The sequence below is a fragment of the Medicago sativa genome, chromosome 3, assembly GCF_051527215.1.
Source record: "Medicago sativa cultivar Bolivia chromosome 3, Bolivia_mono, whole genome shotgun sequence".
NCBI classification, from domain to species: Eukaryota; Viridiplantae; Streptophyta; class Magnoliopsida; order Fabales; family Fabaceae; genus Medicago; species Medicago sativa.
Genome location: NC_140751.1, coordinates 73,903,998 through 73,921,703, shown reverse-complemented (window position 1 = coordinate 73,921,703; position 17,706 = coordinate 73,903,998). Strand labels below are relative to the sequence as shown.

The 17,706-nt window shown below is 34.0% G+C and overlaps 2 protein-coding genes across 5 annotated transcripts; one reads left to right on the top strand and one right to left on the bottom strand.

Moving 5' to 3' along the window:
• The first annotated feature begins 61 nt into the window (after positions 1-61).
• Positions 62-5,689, top strand: SDG37 (SET domain group 37). The gene is made up of 14 exons (XM_085753660.1): positions 62-190; positions 306-439; positions 649-783; positions 1,043-1,097; positions 1,184-1,302; positions 1,411-1,499; positions 1,589-1,670; positions 2,310-2,414; positions 2,527-2,617; positions 2,773-2,892; positions 3,069-3,175; positions 3,799-3,868; positions 4,685-4,748; positions 5,204-5,689. Exons 1-14 carry the CDS (start codon positions 91-93, stop codon positions 5,364-5,366), a joined length of 1,434 nt encoding a protein of 477 aa, XP_085609786.1. The 5' UTR covers positions 62-90; the 3' UTR covers positions 5,367-5,689.
• A 736-nt stretch (positions 5,690-6,425) lies between these two features.
• Positions 6,426-10,593, bottom strand: LOC146940071 (serine/threonine-protein kinase MPS1-like). Of its 4 annotated transcripts, none has more exons than XM_085753656.1 (6): positions 10,446-10,593; positions 10,211-10,363; positions 8,861-9,894; positions 8,387-8,587; positions 7,818-7,979; positions 6,426-7,181 (listed from the first exon to the last, which is right to left on the bottom strand). In XM_085753656.1, exons 1-6 carry the CDS (start codon positions 10,546-10,548, stop codon positions 6,609-6,611), a joined length of 2,226 nt encoding a protein of 741 aa, XP_085609782.1. In that variant the 5' UTR covers positions 10,549-10,593; the 3' UTR covers positions 6,426-6,608. The 4 variants fall into 4 exon arrangements, with proteins under 4 accessions (XP_085609782.1, XP_085609784.1, XP_085609783.1 ...); XM_085753658.1 differs by having other exon boundaries at positions 8,861-9,825; XM_085753657.1 differs by having other exon boundaries at positions 10,211-10,357.
• Between the last annotated feature and the right edge of the window lie 7,113 nt (positions 10,594-17,706).

Below are 17,706 nucleotides of genomic sequence, written 5' to 3'. Positions count from 1 at the left end.
TCGGGTCGGATCAAGTCCGAGTAATATAAAATAAATAAAGGAAGGGAAAGAAAGTGGAGATACCGATAAACGAGTGAAGTGAAGACGGAAATGGAGGAATTGCAACAAGCACTGAAGAATTGTAATTTAACAGTTTCCACCATCTCACAAAAGGGTCGCTCTCTTTTTACTACTAAAGATTTCCACCCAGGTCACTCTCTCTCTCTCTCTCTCTCTCTCTCTCTCTCTCTCTAACTAGTTTGAATGAAAACGAAACACCAATGCTATAGAATGAATGATGTTTTTACTTTGGTGTTGCATTGCAGGGGAAGTGATTATTAGCCAAGAGCCCTATGTTTGTGTTCCAACTCAAAAAAGGTGTGATGGATGTTTCTCAACAACTAACCTTAGCAAATGCTCACGTTGTCAAGTTGTTTGGTATTGCGGAACACCATGTCAGGTTTTGTATCCTTTCTTATCATAAGTGTTGTCGGCGTCCAACATGTGTCGGACACAAGACATGCCTTTTATCATAAGTGTCAATGTTACAGGGAATGTAGCAATGATAGAAGCACAAGGAGTGTTGGTTTACATAACACAGCATAGATAGTAGAACAATAAAATTGATATGATATGATATGTTATTGTGGTTCTTTTGATTATATTCAGAAATCGGAGTGGAAGTTGCATCGTCTTGAATGTCAAGCACTCTCAAGGCTAGACAACCATAAGAGAAAATCTGTTACACCATCCATACGGTTGATGCTCAAACTTTATCTTCGAAGGAAATTGCAAGATGGCAAGGTAAATGTGAACAAAATTTAGTTTTGGTTAATGCATTGGTGCTATGCTGCTATTTCACTTAGAACTGTATTTTCTTCTGAAAATCAATATTTGCAATGTTTTGACTTCATAAAATTGCATTTGAGGGATTATTATCTTAAAGTTCTTTTTTAGGCTTCAAAATTTTTCTTGTGTATTTAGAAAGCTTTTTACAACCATGGATGATTGATATGAACTTTGAACAGTCATGAAAGAATTTTAATATTAATTTTATTTGCAGATCATTCCAAGCACTGCTATGGACAACTACAAGTTAGTGGACGCATTAGTGGCTCGTATCCTTTTTAAGCTTTACTGTATTTTTCTCCGTTTTCAACATGTATGTGGTGAATGTTCTTTTTTAACTATCAATTCCATCAAGACATGTCTGACATCAAAGAGGAGCAGCTGGTGTTGTATGCACAGATGGCTAATCTTGTACACTTAATACTGCAATGGCCTGAAATCAATATTAAAGAGATTGCAGAGATTTTTTCCAAGGTTTTATGCTTCCAATCTTAAATTAGTTGATATAACTCTCATCAGTTGTTCTCATTTGAAATCACACACAGCGCACTCAATGTTATGATGATCTCTTTGTTCCTGCAGTTTGCATGTAATGCGCATACCATTTGTGACAGTGAGCTAAGACCTCTGGGAACAGGATTGTATCCTGTTGTTTCCATTATCAATCACAGGTAACCACTTAACTTATTTTTTGTTCCGAAAATAATGTCTTACTATACTGTTTCTTTTTTATTCTTCTGATTGTGATTTTACCATGTAGCTGCCTACCCAATTCAGTGTTGGTTTTTGAAGGAAGGGTAGCATCGGTACGTGCTGTGCAACATGTGCCTAAAGGGACTGAGGTATCTATTTTGTTTCTTCTTGCGTAAGTAGAAATTACCATTTGCAATATTCAGTTCGTTTGTTTACAGGGCAAGAGATGTCATTTAAAGATTATTAATGGAAACTCAGCAAAATTTAGGCATAATGTTAGGAGTTAACCATATTGTTTCATAATTGTAGGATTTTCCATTGTGAATTCCAGGGTTTCTTTGAATTTGAAAGTTATGTCTTGTCGTGTAGCTTGTTCTATATATCTACAAGCATAGGTTCTCATGATTAGCTTCATATATTTTGTGTAAACTCAATCTCGCTTTACACTAAGATATCTCCACTTTGAACTGGGACCTCTTTGGGGAACGGCTATAATGACCTCTTTGAGGATATAAGTGGAAGTCGAACTACTAGAGGTGCAATTCTGCCTCTACAAATTTGTGGAAAACTAGTATATATAGCATTTGTATGCCAATTTCGGCCAAAACTAGGCAGTTGCAACTTTCTTTTTTGTAAAAGTTTCAGTTAGGGTACATCTCATATCCAATAGGTGATGATAGTTGTCATTAATTAATTTAAAACTATTTGACGGATGGTGTGTTACATTACATCTTTATTTTTTTTTCCACATCAAGTTTAATACTTGCTATTTTATATAATTTTTTAAGGTATTGATAAGTTATATAGAGACAGCTGGAAGCACTGTGACTCGACAAAAGGCTCTCAGAGAGCAGTACCTATTCACTTGTGTTTGTCCCCTCTGTTCTAAAGTGGTACTTACTATATCACTTAATCTGAAATATTTTCTTGTTGGCTTCACATCATAGTAATTTCAGTAAAATTGGAATGTTATCATTGGCTAATTCAGTTAAGTTAGTTTTGAAGGGTCAGTATGAAGATATTCGAGAAAATGCAATTCTAGAAGGATACAGATGCAAAAATGAAACATGTGATGGTTTCTTGCTCCGCACAACTGGTATGACCTAAAAGGAACATCATAATCTTTTACTGGCTATGAGTTTTGTAGTCTGATGGAATCCTCTCCTTTTTATAAATATAAGACTGAGATAAAAAAAAATAAATGGTCCACCAAGTGTTACTGACACTCTTTTTTTTGTTTTTAAATTATAGATGGAAAAGCGTTTCAATGCCAAGAATGTGGGTTAGTAAGAGACAAGGAAGAGATAAAGCAAATTGCAACTGAAATAAAATTTCTATCAGAAGAAGCTTCTAAGCCTTCTTCTAGTGGCAGTATCCTTTAACATTTCTGACTAGAACTGGATACTGTAATTGCTATCGCCTTGACAATTTTCCTTTTGCATTCCAATCTTTTTTCTTTCTTATCCTTTAATGGAGCCTTGATCCATGTTCAAAGGAAATTGATTTGCAGTTTATGTCCATGAAGTCAAATCCTTAACTATATGTAGATTATCATGAAGCTATTTCCATATATAAAATGATCGAGAAACTGCAAACAAAACTATATCACCCTTTCTCGATCAATTTGATGCAAACACGAGAGGCGATTTTGAAGGTAAGCTTGTCCTTGCAGTTCTCTATCTACTATTGTTATTATTTTCTGATTAATATATATTGTTTGATAATATCAAGTACAACCTTTCCATGCATGTTTTACCTAGTACAACTCCTTTGAGATTTGTATAGTGCAACGTTTATCTTTTTTGTTTCTTTTCAGTACATAGTACAAACCAAATCTTTTGCCGTTAAGTAGCGCATTTGATATATTATATACTAATGAATAGATATACGGATTGGTTTATATTCTACTTTGGATGATCCTGCAACCGGTCATATTTCCTCAGTTTTCATCATTACACATCTTATTTCTTTATTGATTTTCTGCGTATTAGAAAACTCTTAGACATGTATCAATTAAAAAGCTTATCCCCAGTACAGTGAGTTTGGCATCTAGCCACCCTTTTCTATATATGTATGTGTGTGTGTGTGTGTGTGTGTGTGTGTGTGTATATATATTGCGATTAAAATTAAAATTAAAAAGCTCTACTTGTTGTCTGCTGTTTCAAATCGTTACATCAAAGGCACGTGGAAACGATGAAGTGTATAGCCCATTTATGCAATAATTGATTTTCAACTGTGAATTAATGAATCTAAAGACCTGATATTTTACCTTTGCAGTCATTAATGAAGCTGGAGTGTTGGAGAGAAGCTTTAGCATATTGCAAATTGACCATACCAATCTATCAAAGTATGCCATCGCAAACTTCTATACTCAATAAACGACACAGTTAAAAGCTTCCGTAGCATTGATTCCGTTGGTAGTTTCAGTTGTTGCTTTCATTTCGAAGTTTTCTATCTTGCTTTTCAAATATTTGCTAGTTTTGCTTTTTCCTGGTCGCATTAGAAAAATGAAAATTACTAATTTTAGCAAAAATCATGTAAGGTATTGTGGAGGTAAAGAAGATTAAATCCACAATGAAAAGGTTAAGGTTGCAAGTTAGGTGTTTACTGAACATCCCAGAACGTTTCAAATACATCAGTGCTATGCATATTTTGATACGATGTCACACAGAATTATATTTTTAGGGGGGAAAGAATAAACAGATGGAGGAATGATGGGCAATGAAGTCTTAGAACACAGACACCTTCCTACCTTTGTCACGCATTTCTCTGCACATTATGTGTTCTAAAAGTGTAGCTGCAGTTTCCTTCAATAATTTACATTGAATCTTGAATCCTGTGTTTAATCAATCAAAAGTGGCTTTAAGTTGTGAATTTTTACTACCTTCTTAGTCGGGTCACCCAAAAATTATGGAAAGTTATGCCAGACACGAATTTATGATTATGCTGTCTTAAATTTGTTTCATAGATGGTCTAAAAGCTATGTTCTCAAAAATATTAGTACTAAATCGAAACCCAATTTAGTCATCTTGTAGTATTGATAATCTGCTACCTCTGAATAGCTATTCATTGTGTTTTGTGTACCGAAACTTACCATCAATGTATTTGAGAAGTTTCACAAATGATGCTGACATGCAATGCTGGATGTTTTACTTCATTGCAGGAGTGTATCCAGCTGTTCACCCTTTGCTTGGCTTGCAATATTATACTTGTGGAAAACTTGAATGGTTAGCATCTTTCAACTGAAGCTCGTATATATTCAATGTGAATATTAAATTCTTCTACTAATAAAGCATCTATGAGGACATATATGCTTCTCTCCCCTGCATATTACATTTGTGTGTGTCTGTATCTATACAAATGATCTACATGCATCACATTCAAACAAGGAGATTGAACATCTAGATTTATGTATACACATCATTAAAAAAGTTAACCTTTCTTAGCTAGTTGTGATGGTCAAACTATTATAATTATAATTATATGATAATATATGACTGAAAAATAAATAATTCAAACATATTTACACCAGCAATTTATCAATAGTAATATCCGTATGTAAACAAAACAGAGTTAATTTGTACTTCGAGTTTAGTAGTTGCAAGTCCATGTAACCAATGTCACCTAGTAGAAAAAGAAGAGTTATATTTTATGTTGTTTGAGTTTAATGATCTTGATATAGGTATCTTGGAGACACAGGGGAAGCTATTAAATCATTGACCAAGGCAGTGGATATACTAAGGATTACTCATGGTACAAAGACTCCATTAGTGAAGGAACTATTGATGATGTTGGAGGAAGCCCGTGCAGAAGCCTCTTACAAATTGTCATCAAAAGAAGAGTAGAATGGCGGGTTAATGACACCGATATCACAGCTGCTTCTGGTACAAACAAGCCACTGGAGCTGGATCACAGAATTATTAAGATATCATTAATGATTGCACTTGTTTACTCTGGAAATTTGCTTAGATGGTCTCCAGAAGTTAAATATGGTAAAGTATGGATTGGAGTAGTTGCTGAAGAGACTGTTTGTTTTATGTACTGTAATATGCCCTTCATCAGCCAGCCTTAATGTTATATAATGATTTGTTGCTGTTTTTTTAATAGCAATTTGAACTTTCCAGTAGCAGGAAAAACAAAAGGAAAATATGCTCCCCATTTGAGAATAGTTCCTTTTATCCGTTTTACATTTTAGCTGCAAGATTTAAACAATCAATGAAAGGGAAAAAAAAAAAAAAATTCAAACTTATTTAGGATGTGACAAGACTACACTTATGCCTCCTGATGGTAGAATCTGACTTCTAAAGTGAAAGAGTATGCTTTAGAGGATACAATATAATGATACTTGTGGATTGAAAAATAATATGTGCAGCTCAAAATGTTATTTTTAATTTATAGTTATAGACTTGTAATTCCTCACAGGTTACTTTCATCTTAGTGGAACTATAGGAATCAGGAAATTTGTTCAACTGAATTATAAACTTTTAAAAAATTCACATGCAAGAAAATATTGAAATTTTCATAAGAAAGCGTAATGTCAAATCTTGTATAACTCATCAAAGTAGAGCTGGATGAGAAGGACTTTGTTCCTGTGTGGTTAAAAGTTCTTTTGTCATTATTTTTTGGTGCAGAAAATAATAGGTTTTCTTTTCCTGGACATGAGGAAAGTTTATAATGAATCAATGACAGGTTAAGGTTTGTGAGTGTATTTTAAAAAGGCACAAATTCTAGATAAACCACAATTCCAATATCACAAACATTAGCTAGAAAAATAAAATAGAAACACATCCCTCCTTCAGCTCAGCTGAATTAGTAAATTACACAATTCGACAAGCATTGTCGTTTTTTTTTTTTTTTTTTACCAACACACTGCCTTGTAGCATCAATCAAGATGTGTAACGAGATGCACAACAAGAAGATATGTAATTTGCTTTTTCAAACAATCACTAAAACTCGTGTTTCTTCCTGACTTACAGTTTATACAAGATATGTACTATATTGATTCACTAGCTACACACTGACCTACTCTAAACAATGTAAAAACATATTGCACAAAAAAGCCAAAAAATTGAATAACCAGCCACCAATTACGTGATATCAGTATCTATCAAACGTTCCCGCAGCTGGATGCAGAGTTCAGACATTTGGGACAACAATTTTCTTTGTTGATCTCGTGAGTTTAGTGAGTGAGTCGTTAACTCGAGTGGATTAACAAGAAGACTCTGGAGCTGCTGACAAAGTTGGGAAGCTTCAGGGTCACGTGTACAAGCTTCAGCAATAAGATGTACAAATTTACAGCTACTGTCTTGGGACAAAGTTGGATGAGGCAGTACATGAGGTGCAAGAAAAGGATGTTGGAGTAACTGAGGAATTCTCCACCTTTGATTACGATCCCATGCTAGACACCTCTTCATAAGATCTACCAGCCATGGATTTGAAAGTGGTTCATACTTAATTTCATGATTTGGATCTGTTATAACTTTAAATTTGGCCCAAAATGTCTTGTATTCTGAAAAGGGGGTTCTCCCATATACCATTTGATAAAGGATGCATCCCAAAGACCAGATATCTGATGGCCGACCACACTTGATGATGTTTCCATTTGCATCAGTCTCATTACACATAAATGCTTCTGGAGACATGTAACTCAGAGTACCGACCTACACTTTGAAAAACAATTTGGTAAGAATTTAATACTTAAAAGTCAAATAGATAGATAGTTCCTGTAAATTGGGATGAAAAGTTCAAAGATGATGCCTCTCATACAACTTTTTCACAGAAATAAGCAATCTCTCTCATTCTTAAAATAAGCCTGTAAGAAAACTACTGAAATTATCATAAATCATGATCGAGCTGTATTAAATGCATCGCTTGACCTATATAATTGTTCAGGACTCCAAGCTCTTCAAGCATTTAGTATGCCAGAAAAGACTATCAAACTATTCTAATTGCATCCCTGGGCCAGTACTCATCCAGATGGAGAGAAATTGCTACTTAAGTTCTAGCAGTTAAATCACCCTATTTGGTAAACAGAAAAGACATGTGCTCTACTATACTATGTCCTATTCAGTACAGAAGCATGATGATTAAACAATTGACACGAAAACTGCTTTTAAATAATACATTCTTTGCACTCGAGACAATAGAAATTATCTGAATTGTAAATTTAAAAAGGCAGAACAAACCATATATTCAATAAGCAGAACACAACCACAGGTTAGGGGAAACAAAAATATCCAATGTGGCATATTAACAAGTGAGTCAGAAGGAAAGGAGAGATGGAAAATAAACAACACCTGTGATTCCCGTTGGATATTGGTAGTATCGCTCATTATTGCTTTGGCAATACCAAAATCAATCAGTTTTAGGGAACCCTTGACTAGGAGGAAGTTGGCAGGCTTCAAGTCAGAGTGCACAATTCGTTCCTCGTGAATAGTATTGACAGCTTGAAGAATTTGCTGCAAAGGGTTTCAACAAAACAGTCTAAGCTAATTTAAATTAGCAGAGCTCGGCGAAAAAAGACAATGTTCTACATTTCATAATCATATAATGGAGAAAAAATGGCAACATTGACGAAATAATATCATACCAAATTTGATTATTTTGAATAAAATAGGTATGTGAATGAGACTTCAATAAAAAGTAAAATAAAACTACATTTCAAACGCTATGTGAAATATGAAGAATTGAACAAACCTCAAGAACACATAAAATTAGACGTGGACACATGCATGGAAGTGTTGTTTGCATTGTTTTGTATTAAGTCAAACACTAGAACTTTCAATGAAAAAAAAAAAAAAAGGCAAAACAACTCATACAACATGAAGATTTAGAGAGAACATAAATTGTTTGTAAATTTTGAAACCTGCCAATAAAATCGAAGCCAGTTCTCATCTATGGTCTGGTTTGATCCATCCAGCTCCTTCCACTTCTGGGACAACATGTGAGCTAAATCAATTTCACCGTATTCAAGTACCATGTATATATATCCATCATCCCTGACTCGGCCATCCTTATTACTAAGAGAGCCTTTCATAACTTCTTCAAGCAAAGCCTTGTCAGTCACCTAAATACAAGATTGAGCAAAAATTTAATTCACTGGAAGATATAAAAGAGTAGTAGACCAAACACATTCCCGTGAAAATCAAGTATCAACCCAAAAAAAATTATTACTGAAAATGAGAATAACCAAAGCCCCAAAAAATTGACAATGAGTATGCAATATGTGATTATATATTCTAGTGTTATCAAATGTCTGAAGAGAGATGTGAAGCATAAATAACTAAAGGCAAGAACTACTAAGTATATCATGACATAGAACAGTTGTTGAGCACAGTACCTCATAATCTATAAGCTGTATAATATTATCGTTTCCTCTCAGCCTATTTAGATATTCGATCTCTTGACAAAACCCAAAAGCAGTAGCATAATCACGACCCCTGAGTTTGATCTTCTTAAGTGCATATATTCTACAATCTGATGAAATCACCTTGTGCACCTCACTGCTTCCACCACTGCCTATCTTGCCAAGACGTTGATAAAGCTTGCCATTAACCTTGAAAAATAAATCAGGATCATAGGACCTTTTCTTAGCGACCGACGAGCCTTTACTACTCGCGGCCTTATCTGGTTTTTCTAACTTTGAATATTCAAATTTCACATCCAAAGATGATGTTTTGGGCACTGGAGCCTGACGCTGTACGTGAGCAACATCTGCAGGCTCTTTCCCTTCGGTTAACTTGTCACCATCAGAAGAAGCATGTTTCGAATTTCCGGATTCTTTTAATATGCATTCTTGGTGCTTACTTGATTGATCACTCTCTTTAGATGCCAACTCGGCACCGACGCAAGAATCAGAAGCTTGCACAACAATTGCAGCCTTATCAACTGACATTTTATTGTCTTTTTCACCAGAATTATCTGTATTTTCTGATTCCATCACTCTTTCAGCTATAGGATAAACACCAATCTCTCCTAAAGGTTCAGCAACCACGCGCAAACCACTATCTAGATGCAAACGGGTTGTTGAATTCATCATGGGAGCTGAAGTGGAATGAACCGATGTAGTTGTGGCACACGAAGGTCCCACAACCGAAGACTGTGTCGCTGGTTGACTTAGAAAGTTTCTAAACTGCTGCAAATTATCCCGTGTAACCGTAGCTCTCCTCGGCAACATAGAGCAACTCATTCCCCCGTCGGATCTCAAACTGAAATCAGGCTCAACCTGCTGAATTTTGGGTTGCTTTAAATCATCCTGTAATCCAATCGAAGCTTCCGCTCGGTTGCCTTCTATATACTCCATTTCTGTGAATCCAAGTGAACTCATATAAGAAGACAAATTCTCCAACTCAATGGCCTTTTCATCATTGGCCCCTGCATTGTTAAAAACATATTTGGAATACACACAAGCACAAGCACAACATAGCAAACAAAAAAAAAAATATAGATTTCAAAAAAGACAGTAAAGATTCAATTTGGTCCCTGACAATTTCCTTGCGACCCAATTAAGCAAGTGACAAAAATGATACTCAAATTAGTCTCTCACATTTTCATATGGGTGACAAATTAATCTCTCTGTTAATTTTGACTCATCAGAGACTAATTTAGGACTTTTTTCTGTTAGTGGACTAAATTGGGCCGCAAGAAAGTTGCGAGGTACTAAATTGGGTTTATTAAAAAAGAAAATTACCCTGTGGAACTTTATTGTGAACATTTGCATCTTGAGAAGGGGCAATAACAGTGCTGGTTTCAAGTGAATCATTGTTTGTGTTCGAGATTGAATCATGCGTTGGTTGACGAAGAATCGTGCGTCTTGGCCTAATGATATTGGATTGCCCTGTACCTAAATAAATTAGATTAGAAACCCTAATTGAAAATTGAAAACCCTAGATAAGTTGAATTGAAAAGGAAAAGGGAATAAATACCGAGAGGACGGTGACGCTTCAAGGCGGCTTGAACGTGGCGGAGGAAGTCCGGTGGGGAAGAAGAAGAATCAGACTTGATCGGAAGGTTAGACTTCCCATCCATGGAACAATCTCCACCGCATTTCAATTTCAATTTCAATTTCACTTTAGCTCCATCTTCGTATTCGTATCGTGTATCCAGATCGAAAATTCAATTTCTCTTTTCGCGCTCCTCTGCGTTCTTTCTCGTGGGCTTCGAATTCTTATGGGCCTATCATGGGCTAGTTTACTAATTTATCATAAAACTTGCATTTTACATCACACTTTACACTTACACACCCCTTTGCTTTTGAGATTAAAAATATCTCATCATTAGATTTGCTTAGGCTTCCTAATGTGTTAACATTGGATCCCGCTTGTGTGATATTGTGGCGAGAATGTCACTTGACATTGTCCAACCACAATGTGACACATGTTTTTTTTTTCTCTTTTACCATGTGTCACAATCACATTGTGGTTGGACAATATCATGTGACATTCCCGGCACAATGTCACACAATGGATCCGGTGTTAAACGTCACTTCACACACTTGGTGTATATGTTGGGAAAAGGAGAAAAAAAAATACAAGTGATGTTGGGTTTACGAAAACTTTAAGAACGGAAAACAGAAAAGAAGCATTTAAAATGCTTTGCCATTCCTCTTCTATTTCTTCTTAACTGCATAATTTGCAAGATCTTTTAACCCATCAACAATCTGGTGGAATATGCTGTAATTTGCAACCACGTGATGAAAACGAGATACTACCTCACATTTTCACAAACTCCTTTGCTGGAAAATGTTAGCCAGTTCATTAATGAATCAAGTGACATTATACCAACTCATTACTATATCCATATTTTTTTTGGTGGTGGCCGGGGTCGAGGTTTGAACCCCGGACCTTGCATATATTATGCATTGTCCATACCAATTGAGCTAAGCTCATGAGGACATTACTATAACCAAAGTGCCCCGGACACCCCACTTCTCTACGTTTAAATGTGTGAGCTCTAACCACTAAGCTACTAGAAGAAAAAAAAAACTATAACCAAAGTGTGATCTCATTTTCTCTATCAACCAAACAATACTTTGTTTCTAGTAATACCATACACTTTTTTATAGTAAATATTAAATTATAAAAATTATTTTTTAATAAATAAATATTCTACCATACTTTTTCCTTCTCATTGAATCACTCAAATCATAGTTCAAAGTTTAAACACAAATAGAAAATGTGGAAAGTCTCTCTTGTATTTATTTTTAGCTTCTCATCACCATTAGTGCCACAATAATATGGAAGCTACTTCCAAACAAAACCATGACCCTGTAAATGAATGCACCAACTTCACTCTCTTTTCAAACCATCTCCTTTCAAAACTCTCATATTTCCTATGGCTTTGTAGCATCACACTTGCAACATCTTCATCTTGTCGGTCTAAAAGATCACAACTTTGCCAAAAAAAATCAACGCTTTGGTTCCTTTTATGGAGAATATACTTCACGGTAGTAATGAAAAGAAAATCAATTAACACACTTGTTTCGGGACATTCAACCCTCTTTGTAATAAAAAAAAAAGAAGAGGAAATTACATTGACCTCCCTTAAGGTTTCATTAAAAGACACTTACACCCCCTCTAGTTTTAAAACAAACACTAACCTCCCTTAAGTTTTCATAAAATATACATACATCACCCTTTTCTCCTTAATACCGTTAACTCCAATTTAAATTCAAAATTATGAGACTTTCACGTTAATCTCCTCGAGCATTCAAACTCAACATCATTTTACATTACAACACCTTCTCTCATATATAGCAACACATGAATTCCTCATGTTGTCATAGTTCATGTATTAACTAAATAAATCGAAGCAACTTATGTTTTCCATCTAGCCCAAAACATATTAACGTGCTCACTGTGTAAATATTATAGAGAGAAGGTTTAATTTGGGTTTGAAACATGGATTTAAACAATTTTCACAAATGACAACATCTTTAGTCTGATACATAATAGAAATATGGCCGGACCGATTTGAGGAAATTAAACCAAAAAATTAAACCAAATATCAGAAAATAGTGATTAAACCCAATAATTATTGGGACAAATTAAACCAGAGAATTGAAGAAATGTGTGACATTTCATATTTCTACGTGAGGTTTCGTTTGAAAGAAAGTGGCAGACTTTCAATTTCAGAGTCAAATGGAAGAAAGAAGCATTTCAAAAAGTTGAATTTAAACTAAAAAGTTAACGGTGTTAACTCAAGAGGGAGGTGAATGTTTTTTTTAAACTAGAGGGGGTGTGAGTGTCTTTTAACAAAACTTTAGGGGAGGTTTGTGTAATTTTCCCAAAAAAAAACCTTGTTTCGAAAGAGTAAAGAAATGATAATGGCAAACAATAGACAAATAATGTTTGATAACAAAATTTTGTCAATTATGGATGTGTGTCTAACTACATAACTGTAGTTCCGTTTATTATTAGTGAAAGATTAGGATTTTTAGTATTCTACAACTTATGCTTAAACATTACGGTCCAACTCCAGTAGATTCGATGGCTACAAGCAACTCATCCTCATTCCTCACCCAAGACTCCGACCTATGACTATGTTTGACGAGAGAGAGAGAGAGAGATATGGGACTCCACTTGTGTAACATAGTGGATTTCTATGTTATATAACATTATCCAATCAGTGTGTGACACGTGGATTTTGTCCTCTTAACCTTTTAAATCGGCTAAATAGAAAAGCGTTGTTTAAAAGACTTTTGTCTTTTCTGAAAAAATAAAATTTTTATTTTTATTTTTAGTTTCATTTTTACCCCCTAGGATTGTATTACTGGCTCTGATACCAGGTTGGGGCAGGGTCGCCAGCGGAATTTTCTCGAACTTGGTTTATCATTTGTTCGATTTTATTCAAACCTTGAAATGGTTTTAAGAGTGTTTTAGCTCTTTCTCTTTGTATAATTGTAAGATATTCTAAATCTTCTGTTTCTTTTAAGAAATCGTCAATATACTCTATATGATATTTTACTAAATCTTGACCACAAAAAAGAATTTGTTTTAACACAATTCTTTCATTATAAAAGTTTATATCAAAAATTATCTTTTCTAATCTCTTTTTAAAGAGTTCTACTTCTGTCTTAAGATCTAATCCGGGCATTATTGGTTAGTCGTGGAGTTTTCCAAATTTTTGGCCTCTTTTAAAAATGATTCGATTTGTGTTAGAGCTTGAAAAGGTTCTAAAAGAATTTTCGCTCTTGTTTTTTGAATCTTGGTAAGATTATTTTCTTGAATTTCTTCTAATAGATTTTCAATTAAATCTATGTGAACCATTGTTATAGTTTGAGCCTTATAACAAATTTGTTTGAATACTATTAAATCATAATACCATTCAATATCACTGACTATGGTTTTTAGTCTCTCTTTTAAAATTTCTAATTCTGTTTTAATTGTTAACCCAGGCATTATATGTTTGAACTTTCTAGAATTTTTTCTAGAGATTGTTCAAATTCAACTAGTTTTTGGGATGGCCATAACAGAGTTGTGGCTCTTTCTTTTTGTATAATAGAAACATTTTCTGTTTCTTCTAATTCTTTTATTACTTCATCTACATATGAAATTTGTAGAATCATTAAATCATGAATTCCCCAAATTGCATTCTTCATTTCTATTTTAAAGAAATTTTCTTCTATTTTGTTAACTAGGATATCTAATTTTATTCTAAATAATTTTAGTTCATTTTTTATTGTTATTCCTGGCATTATAATTTTTTATTAATTTTTAAAAGTTCAGTTTTTATTTCTGATAAATTTTTATCAAACTTTATACTGTCTAATGAAGTTCTTGGTGGTAGGAACCTTGGTTCACTAGTATTTTCCTCTTGCTCTAAGAGAGGTGTTCTTTCTATTGTCATAATAGACTTTGATCTTTTTAGTGGTTTTAAAATTGGTGATTCTAGTTTTACTAATGGTGCAAATAGTTCATCTATTTGTATTTTTTCTCTTCCACTAAATTCTACACTATAATGAGAGTTACTTAGTGCATAATTCATCTTATAACTTATACTAAAAGGATGGTTTCCTGGTCTCATAAGATTTTGGTCTTTGAGTTTATAATGTATTACTAAAGATCTATTTAGATCTATATCATTTAGACTTAAGCCTATTTGTAAATTTATATCGAATTTTATTTTTCCACCTTTTAGATTTCCTTCACCTTTGGTTATTAGTGAATGTTTTTTGTTCAACCTAGCATCTTCTATAAGAAGTTCTAGTTCTGAATTTATTCCTTTCATAAAAGTACTTTTTATGATTATTTGGATAGTCGATATATGAATATATCCTATCTTCTGTCTTTTTTCTAACGATAAGTGTTTTAACCTTTCGTTTATTTGTTCTTCATCAATCATAGATATTACAACAGATCCATCTGTTGATTCCATTGGTATTGTAACTTCTCCTATCATCATTCCATATTTTAGAATATTTTCTCTAGATAGTTTTTCTTTTATTAAAGAAAAAATACTTTTTTGTTTGAAGTTTTCTTCTGGTTTTAAGGTAAAATCTACCTTTTCTATATGATCTATCAATACATCTGCCATAAAACCAGATGAATTTTCTTTTATCATACTATATTCCATTATGAAATGTAAAAATTATAAAGCATTTAAAATATTTAAAATCATACCTGACTTTGTCTTGGATTTTTTGATAATTCTGATCTTTCGATCCTTTGGATTTGAAATAATCTTTCGATTATTGATATTGAGAATTAAAATCTTTTGATTTGGTTATGACAATCTCAAATCCTGCGAAGCCCTTTCCCACAATGTTTCTCATAAACTAAGGTACTTACTTCATTGATTTAAGTTGTAATTTACAAGTGAGCATCGAGGCTCTTATTTATAGGAGGATAGGACTTACAAGTAGTTCACATGTCCTTATCCATGACAGCAAAAAAGAAAGACAATTAAAACACGCAAAGAAAAAGAAAACGCATTATCACTTAAAGTGATAAGATTCTTATCTCTAAGTGGACCCCGTCTGACTCAGATGATAAGTTTTCACTATTTCATCATGACGCGTGTCTAGGCTTTTTCTTTTGCCTTATCTCCAATTGTTGGAATTGTCGGTATTTTGTTTTCTTCTGCCGACACTTTGTCTTTTGCACACCATTTACAGATATGCCCTTTGTAGGTTGAGAAGTATTGGCAACACTCCTGTTGTACTTCATCCGGAATTCTATGGAGACCATTTTCGAATCCTGAGAATAATTCTTCGAATTGAAGTGTTTGTTTGAGGTGCTCTGTAGAGACCTTTTTCTTTGAGTCACAGACCATGAAACAATAATCTGAGACATATAAGACTTTATAATTGGTAATGGATGATCCATATTTGATTAGATAGTCATAAAAACGCTTCATTTGTTGAACAAATGAGATTAATGTCCATCCAACACTTGTTGCATTTGGTTCTAGATAGGTTTTATTTGAGATACCTATCTTTATAGCTGTTCTTGGTCTTACAGCCATCTGATTATTTTCTTCTTCGAACCATGGATATGTTTGTTCGAATTGGAGAAATATTTCTCTTCCTTTGGCAAGGAAGTCATTAAATCTTTTTGCTGTATCACCGATCTCTTTTGGAAGATCAGCCAATTCTTGAAATCTATATCCTTCTTTTTCCTCAAGATATACGGTCTTGAGCATTCCATAGTCATAGAATTCTTTAAGTAATTCCTTGGATATTCCTGGAACTGTATTAGCTTTTACCCCATGTTTGGTATTAACTGGATAAAAACATTCAATTGCTAGTTCTTCCTTGAAGTTGGCTAGCCATCTCCACTTTCCCATGAAATCATCAATGGTTTTTATCTTGTTTTTTTCTTTTTGGAGGTTTATAATTGATCCTACTGAAACCTTCTTTTTAGATTCCATTTTTGATGGTTGGCCAATATCTTTGGCTATGGCCATTTCCTTGTAGGAGGCCTTGTAAGCTTCTTTTGCTTCTTCCATTGTTGGATAAGCTTTGTGTCTGACATTTTTGCCATTAATGTGGAGGCTTGCAATTGCCCAGTTGTTGTAGATGCCTTTCATTGGACCATCAAAGATGACATACACCTTCTTTGCTGGTTGTGGATCGACAACATCGCTTGGTTGGTCTGAACCATTTTTTGACTCTTCATCTTCTTGTTCGACTTTGTCAGCCCATGACTTTTTTGTATCTTCTCCTGGCATAGAGCCTGCTGAAGATGTTGATGAAAAACTTTGTTGTTCATTCAAAGTCTTTTTTGTTGGTTCTTCTGTTGTTGTTGAAGTTTCAACATTTATGATCTTGGTTAGGCTTTCGATCATTTTAATCATCTCCCCCCTCTCTGAAGAGAGTTGTTTTAGCTTTTGACTATGAATTTCAATTTGTTCATCTTTTTGCTTCAAGCTATTGTAGAGAACTTTTAGAGCTTGCTCCATTCTCTTGTCAAAGTATCTGCAAAACAATTGTTTTCTGATTTTATTAGTTGAATATAAGGATGGAATTGTTGGATGCGCATTTGCCATCGAACAAGTCTTCCTTGTTTATGATCAACTTTTAAATTGTAGCGCCAAAATCCGCTAGCATAAGTTGAATCAGTTCGTAATAAAAATCTTGATGGAATTAAATCCATTCTCCATTTTTCTAAAACATTTAAACAAGAAAGAGTTTCTTTCTCATTGATATGATATCTTGTTTCAGCATCTTTAAAAGAACCTGAAACATACTTGCATAAAACAAGATCTTTATCCTTAATTCGGATGTTATTACTTGAATAATCAAGTTTTGAATCTGTTGAAACTGATGTTTTATCTGATCGCCCATTAGGGATATCTGATTTTAACTGTGGGGTTGCGCCCACAATGGTATAGGATTGTTGTGGGGTTTCATCCTCAACATATCCATTGAGATTTAATCCCAATTTTTGTTTACCATTAGGTAGAGCTCTCATAACTCCAGCCCATGTAAACTGATTTGCATCAACATTTACAACCAAAAAATCATTTTCTGTTGGGTTGTATAGTTGCGGTAAAACTTTTAATTTTTCTTTTAAAGATTTTACAGCCTCAGTATCTTTTTGTGTCCATGACCATGGCACTTTTTCAGATATCTTCTTCTGTAAAACTTTTCTATCATTTGCTAAGTCTTGAAGAAATCCTTCATTAGCAATATAATTTAAACATCCCAAAAATCTTTGGATTTGTTTTCTATCCGCTAATTGATCA

What these genes read in the sequence shown, in the direction of transcription:
- SDG37 (XM_085753660.1), top strand. Translation starts at nt 91, where the DNA reads ATGGAGGAATTGCAACAAGCACTGAAGAATTGTAATTTAACAGTTTCC. An exon ending in TACTAAAGATTTCCACCCAG is followed by an intron (nt 191 to 305) that starts GTCACTCTCTCT and finishes GTTGCATTGCAG; the next exon opens with GGGAAGTGATTATTAGCCAA. An exon ending in ATGTGCCTAAAGGGACTGAG is followed by an intron (nt 1,671 to 2,309) that starts GTATCTATTTTG and finishes TAATTTTTTAAG; the next exon opens with GTATTGATAAGTTATATAGA.
- LOC146940071 (XM_085753656.1), bottom strand. Translation starts at nt 10,548, where the DNA reads ATGGATGGGAAGTCTAACCTTCCGATCAAGTCTGATTCTTCTTCTTCC. An exon ending in TACAGCTTATAGATTATGAG is followed by an intron (nt 8,588 to 8,860) that starts GTACTGTGCTCA and finishes TCTTGTATTTAG; the next exon opens with GTGACTGACAAGGCTTTGCT. An exon ending in GGCTTCGATTTTATTGGCAG is followed by an intron (nt 7,980 to 8,386) that starts GTTTCAAAATTT and finishes AACCCTTTGCAG; the next exon opens with CAAATTCTTCAAGCTGTCAA.